At 40.5% G+C, this 6,618-nt stretch overlaps 2 protein-coding genes across 2 annotated transcripts; both read left to right on the top strand.

Annotated features, from left to right (window-relative positions):
- The first annotated feature begins 122 nt into the window (after nucleotides 1–122).
- Nucleotides 123–2,758, top strand: LOC103846072 (pumilio homolog 18). The gene is made up of 2 exons (XM_009122991.3): nucleotides 123–434; nucleotides 1,139–2,758. Exons 1-2 carry the CDS (start codon nucleotides 167–169, stop codon nucleotides 1,948–1,950), a joined length of 1,080 nt encoding a protein of 359 aa, XP_009121239.3. The 5' UTR covers nucleotides 123–166; the 3' UTR covers nucleotides 1,951–2,758.
- A 1,843-nt stretch (nucleotides 2,759–4,601) lies between these two features.
- On the top strand, nucleotides 4,602–5,648 carry LOC103845382 (putative pumilio homolog 20). The gene has a single exon (XM_009122225.3). The coding sequence runs from the start codon at nucleotides 4,602–4,604 to the stop codon at nucleotides 5,646–5,648; it is 1,047 nt and encodes a 348-aa protein (XP_009120473.2).
- Nucleotides 5,649–6,618: the final 970 nt, after the last annotated feature.

Raw genomic sequence — 6,618 nt, forward strand, 5'->3', positions numbered from 1 at the left:
TATATAACTGCAATAAGAAAAATCAAGATATGTTTCAAAACGAAAAGAAAAACTCTGAAAGTTCTTATACACTACCTATACATATAAATACGAATCCCTTCTTCTCCACATGTCTCATCATTATTTTCACTCACAGAATTAATCTCATTCTGTAGAATCAAGGCATATGGCAAACGCTGATCCCTTCTCAATGTCTACACTACTCACTTCTTTACAACATCTACCTTTCACCTCCGCAACGGAACCCATGATTCCGGCGGTTCCACCTCCTCCACGTGGCATCCCCGTCGCCATCCCTCAACCAAGATACCACGGTGGTCAACCTCTAAACAACTCATTCCCCGTCGGATTCTTAGCTCCTCAGTACCTGGAGTCTCGTTTGCAGTCGCTGTTCAACCTCATGACTAGCAGCAAAGAAGAAGTTAACATTGCTCCTAGGGGTGGGCACTTTACCCGATATCCGAAGTGGCACCCGAACCCGATCCGAAAAAACCGAACCGAAATCCGAACCGAATTAGCAAAATACCCGAACGGGTATTGAATAAGGAGAGATTGGATACCCGAACCCGAACGGATAATATCCGAACCCGAATGGATATCCGAAGATAACCGAACATATGTATAATTAACCTTATGTTTCTAGTTTATATCTCTCATTTTATATAAAATATTTATATTGATACTACACATAATTTAAGTTCATATGATATACATACAATTCCGGAAAAAATGATTTGCTACTCACTTAAAATGCATGTCAAGTTTTTTATTTCAAAAATTAACAAAAAGTTATATCCAAAATTAAAAAAAAAAAACTAAATTAGTGCCTTTTTAGTTTTAAAATGTTATATCCAAATCTATTAACCATTCAATCTATTAAAAATAAAAAATTAGTTAACTAAAAGTTATATTTTTAAATACAATAAACTTGAGAAATGAAAATTTTAATATTTTTTTTCAAAATCTAAATATCCGAACCCGATCCGAAATAACCGAATCCGAACTAAAAATACCCGAACCCGACCCGAAGTACAGAAATACCCGAACGGGTTCTAGACCTCTATACCGAAATACCCGAAAATCCGAAATACCCGACCCGAACCCGAACGGGTACCCGAACGCCCACCCCTAATTGCTCCGTTCAAAGAGATGATCTCAAGGTTGTCCAGAAGAGAGCTCCAAGAGATGGCGTATTTGCTGACGTCAGATCCCGACTACTTCTTGGCGATCGCAAGAAACAAGAACGGCTCTCACCGCCTTCAGAAACTCATCGGAAAATCAGACGACGCGGACAACTTGTTCTTCCTCGCGATCTTCCGCCGCTTCCTCCACATCATGACCGATAAGTACGCGTCCTACGTGGCGGTACGAGGAATGCAAGTTTTTGACGACAAGAAGAAAGAGTTGATGTACGAGCACATTCTCCCCCACGCGCTTCGACTGGCATGTGACAAACACGGCCACATCGCCCTCAACGAGGTAATAACCGACTTGGACCATCCTTTCTACAGAGACCATCTCTTGGACTTAGTCGCGCTCAACGCTCTCTTGCTAAGCTACGATGCTTATGGGAACTATGTGGTCCAACACGTGCTTACACTGTATGACTTGCGTTGCACGTATAACATTGCGGTTAGTCTCCTTGGCTATTGCGTTGAGCTCTCGTTCGACAAGTGTGGAAGCTACATCGTGGAGAAGCTTTTGGAGACGGAGGAGTCGATGGTTCTTGTGGTGGAAGAGCTTTTGGAGTGCGAAGGAGGCAGGTTGATGAGGCTGGCGAGGAAAGAGACTGGGAGTTTCGTGGTGATCAAGGCACTGAGAGTCATGCAGGAGATGAATAGGGTTGATCTGTTTAGGGGTTTGGTGCAGAAGCTGATGCCTTTTCGCCATCTCTTGCGTAGGCCTTGTGGAAACACTACTATAGCAGCAATCATTGAGTCGGGTTGTTAGTTCTGTGTCAAACTAGTTAATTATGTTTATCTGTTTTAGGGTTTAGATTTGGTTCATGTACTTACTACGATGCATGCTTGAAAGTTGTCGATTTTATGGTTGGTTAGTGAGGTTTGTCACTAGTGATGTAAACAGTTCACTTGCTTACTGAAATCTATGGTTTGACCAAAACAAGTTTTCAGTTAATCATGTTCCTCTTTAACTATCCAATTCTGATTCAGTTATTCAACTGAATGCTTATATAAAACGTACAAGAGTTGAGTCACACAAAACAGACACTTGCACTGTTCAAGAGTTGAGAAAACACAGAGAAGAAGCTACACAGAGGTCAATAGCATCTAGTATTCTCTCAATAATTCATGTTATAAGAAGATGATTGAAAGCTGAAGCACTCACAGCAGTTTCCATAACGAGGCTTTGCCTTCTCAGCTTCTACATTTCATCTGAAATTTCAAAACAACCATGAAAAAGTGCAGAGGATGTTTAGTGTTTTTGATCAAAACACTTTTATCTTCACCTGAAATGAAGTGAAAAAATACCTTTATGGCTCATAATAAATCAAGCAATACCATCTACGGAATGTGACTCAATTAATAGATGCAGAGAGATTATTGAGTTGTTATTTTCACTTCATACAACATATTTTCTATAGGCTCTAGAAGAGAATTACCAGCTATCCAATCATGAATTAACATTTGATGACAGTTACAATATAACAAAATTTTTTTGTAGTAAATCTGAATTAACAAATGCAGAGAAATCATATTCATTTTCTAATTCAGCCCCAAATGTAAGATAACATTAACACATAAAAAAAAATCTAAAAGGTGTACTCGACGTCGCCATGCATATATATATATATACTTACTTTCCTATATATAGATAGGCATTACCAGTACCACTCCACATATCTTTTAACAACTACTTTAGAATTAACGAATACAATGGCAGAAGGCGACGATTCCTTCTCGAAGTCCATCGAACAAGAGAACCCGACGGTTCCTCCTCCTCCTCCTCCACGTGAAACTCCCACGGTCCCACCGCCAGTCATCCACCAAGAGAAACAAATCTTACTGATGAGAGGAAGCAATCTTTAATCAACTCACTTCGCCCCACCTACTTAACTGATAAGGAAGCGTCCTACGTTGCGATTCACGGGATGCGATGCTTTCGGGAACTTTGTGGTCCAGCACGTGCTTAACCTGAATAACTTGCGTTGCACGTATGACATTGCGGTTTGCCTCCGTGGCCATTACGTTGAGCTTTCATGTACGCATGGTGGAAGATACATCGTGGAAAAGCTTCTGGAGAGGGAGGAAACGGGGGTTTTGGTGGTGGCAGAGCTTTTGGAGTGCGAAAGGGACAAGTTGTTGAGGCTGGCGAGGAGTGTGTACGGCAATTTCGTGGTGGTCACGGCACTGAAAGTCACGCGGGAAGATTTGTATAGGGGTTTAGTGAATAAGCTCAAGCCTCTTCTCCCTCTATTGCGTAGGTCTCATCAAAGCATCACCATTGCAGAGATATTGGAGTCGGTACCTTAATTAGCTTTCTCACAAATTAAACTAGTTAATGCCATGGTTCCTACTACCATGATATATGCTGATTGTATGATAGCTTAGTTAAGTATTGTAACGAGGTTTGTCACTAATGATGATGGTAAAGAACGGTCGACAGTATCTAGAATTGTCTCTTCTATGTGTTCAATTTAACCAGGAATGTGTAGCCAGGAACCAAAAAGCTTCTGGTGGATTCAGTCATTCCGGACTATTAAGGCTTTATTTAAATGTATGGGAACAGCAACAGAAAGGGAGGAATCAAATCCACTTCAAACATAGATTGAATCAACAAAAGTACAACTTAGACTGTTTCATGGTTATTAGAATAGGTTTGAAAGCCGATAGCACTCATAAGAAAACTCTCTTTCTCAGCTTCTACATCAGTAGATCACCTGAAAACAATCATGTACAAAAACAAGTGCAGAGAATGGTTGGTATTTATATAAACAATCATGACTGTTTAGTAGATCTGTGTGTATATATAACGTTTAGACAATATGGAAAGTTCATGTATGGTTCATAAATGCATCAGGCAAAATACATATACATGACCAAGACAGCTCAAGAAACAGATCTTGCAGACAAAGCAAACATTAGGCATTGAGAATTAGGATTAGGACAAATGCTAGTTATAAGCTAATTGAGAGATCAATAGTATTCTCTCATTATGTTATATAAGAACAGGATTGAAAGCTGAAGCACTCACATCAGTTTCCATAAGGACGCTTTGCCTTCTCAGTTTCTGCATTTCATCTGAAAATTCAAAACATGAATTAACATTTTAAATTTCTATTTTCACTTCATACAACATCTTTTCCACAGGCCTTAGTCTACAGAAAAGACCCAGCTAACAAATCAAGAATTAACATTTGGTGCCACTTACAGTATGACAAAATTCTAAGAAATCTGAATGTAGTGGACTTAATATAATTCAATTAACAAATGTAGAAAAATCTGTAAGATAACATTAACACATAAAAAATATCTAAAAGGTGTACTCGACGTCGCCATGCATATATACTTACTTTCCTATATATAGATAGGCATGATCACTCCACAGATCTTTTAACAATTACTTTAGAATTAACGAATACAATGGCAAACGGCGACGATTCCTTCTCGATGTCCATCAAACAAGAGAACCCGACGGTTCCTCCTCCTCCTCCTCCCACCACCACCACTCCTCCACCAAGAGAAACCGATCTTGCTGATGAAAAGAACCAATCTTTACTCAACTCACTTCGTTCCACCTCCTTGACTCCTCAAGAGACGGAGACGTGTTTGCGATCCCTGACCAACGTCATGACTAGCAGCGAAGACTCAGATGATGCTCTCTTTCAAGAGGTAATCTCAAAGCTAAGCGGAAGCGAGCTTCAGAGGATGGCCGCGTTGCTGACGTCAAAATCCGATGATCGCTACTTCTTGGAGATGGCAAGAAACAAGAACGGCTCCATCCGCCTACAGAAACTCCTCGGAAAATCAGACGACGCCGACATCTTCTTCGTTGCCGCTATCTTGCGCAACTTCTTCCACGTCATGACGGACGAGCACGCGCCCTACGTTGCCATCCAAGGGATGCGAGTTTTCAGCCGCGAGAAGAAAAGGGCAATGCGCAACAAAATTCTCACCTACGCGGTTCCCCTGGGGTGTGACCAATACGGTAGCATCGCGCTCAATGCAATCATAAGGGACGTGTCCTTTCTCTACTGCAGTGTTGCCCTCTTTGATGTAGTTGCGTCCAACGCTCGCTTTCTAAGCTACAGTAGATATGGGAACATTGTGGTCCAACACGTGCTTAAACATTGTAGCTTGCATAGCACGCGTAACATTGGGGTTAGCCTCCGTGGCCATTACGTCGAGCTCTCATTTACGGAGGGTGGAAGATACATCGTGGAGAAGATTTTGGGGAGGGATGAGACGGGCGTTTTGGTGATGACAGAGCTTTTGGAGTGCGGAAGTGACGAGTTGGTGAGGCTGGCGACGAGTGAGTACGGGCATTTCGTGGTGGAAACGGCACTGAAAGTCACGCGGGGGGTTTTGTTTAGGGGTTTGGTGAATAAGCTCAAGCCTTTCCTCCCTCTGTTGCGTACGTCTCCTCAAAGCACCACCATTGCACAAATCTTGGAGTCACTAACTAGTTAATGCCATGGTTCCTAGTAGGCCATTACTCTGATATATGCTGAAAGTTGTCAGATTTTATGGTTGCTTGTTTAGTTAACTCTTGCTACTAATGGAAATAAAGAAAGGTTGACAGTATCTAAATTCTCTCTTTTATGTTTTCTATAAGTCAGAAATGTGTCGTCATGAACCAAAAAGCTTGTTGGTGGATTCAATCATTCGGTACTGTAAGGCTTTATTTAAAGGAATTGGAACACAAAAATAAAAGCATTTCAAACAATGATTGAATGAACAAAAAGTAGAATTTTCACTGTTTCAAGAGTTGTGAAAATAATAAAAAGAGAGATGATCAGTATGAAGAATTCTCTCTTCTATGTTATTGGAATAAATTTGAAGGTAGAAGCACTCTTCGGCAATAGTTTTCATAAGGACTTCCTCTTTCTCAACTTCTACATTTTCACATCAGTAGATCACCTGAAAACAAATCATAAACAAGTGCAGAGAATAGTTAGTCTTTAGTAAACCTGTGCATAGTCTGAACGAAGCTGGAAAATTCATGTATGGTCATAATGCATCAAGCAAAACCCATATACTTTAACTAAATCGGCTCAAGAAACAGATCATGCAGAGAAATCAAACATCAGGTGACCTTTGGGACAAAAGACTAGTTAATTTCCTTGTTCTAAAACGCGGCGGCTTGGTCCGAGAACGCGGCGGATAAACGTTAAACGGCTGTGGACCGTGGCGATTTCAATCTAATCGGGTGAAAAAATCGGATGGTAGGATAAATCTCAAGTTTTTGTTCTTTTTAACCCAGAAACCAAATGTTCTACGTAAGATCTATGACAAAACAGCAAAGAAAAAACAAGGAGATGATGGAAAATCGAGAAAAAAAAATCAACAGCCGTCGTGATTAAAATTGCAGAGAAATAAACCTTATAGTAAGAAGATAACTGCTAAATGACGAAATTACCCTTCCTTAAATGAAAACTCC

The sequence above is a fragment of the Brassica rapa genome, chromosome A10, assembly GCF_000309985.2.
Source record: "Brassica rapa cultivar Chiifu-401-42 chromosome A10, CAAS_Brap_v3.01, whole genome shotgun sequence".
NCBI classification, from domain to species: Eukaryota; Viridiplantae; Streptophyta; class Magnoliopsida; order Brassicales; family Brassicaceae; genus Brassica; species Brassica rapa.

Bases quoted from the DNA above. Each gene is read 5' to 3' on its own strand.
- LOC103845382 (XM_009122225.3), top strand. From the start codon at position 4,602: ATGGCAAACGGCGACGATTCCTTCTCGATGTCCATCAAACAAGAGAAC.
- LOC103846072 (XM_009122991.3), top strand. From the start codon at position 167: ATGGCAAACGCTGATCCCTTCTCAATGTCTACACTACTCACTTCTTTA. The intron at 435-1,138 runs CTAGGGGTGGGC...CCCTAATTGCTC, and splicing joins AGAAGAAGTTAACATTGCTC to CGTTCAAAGAGATGATCTCA.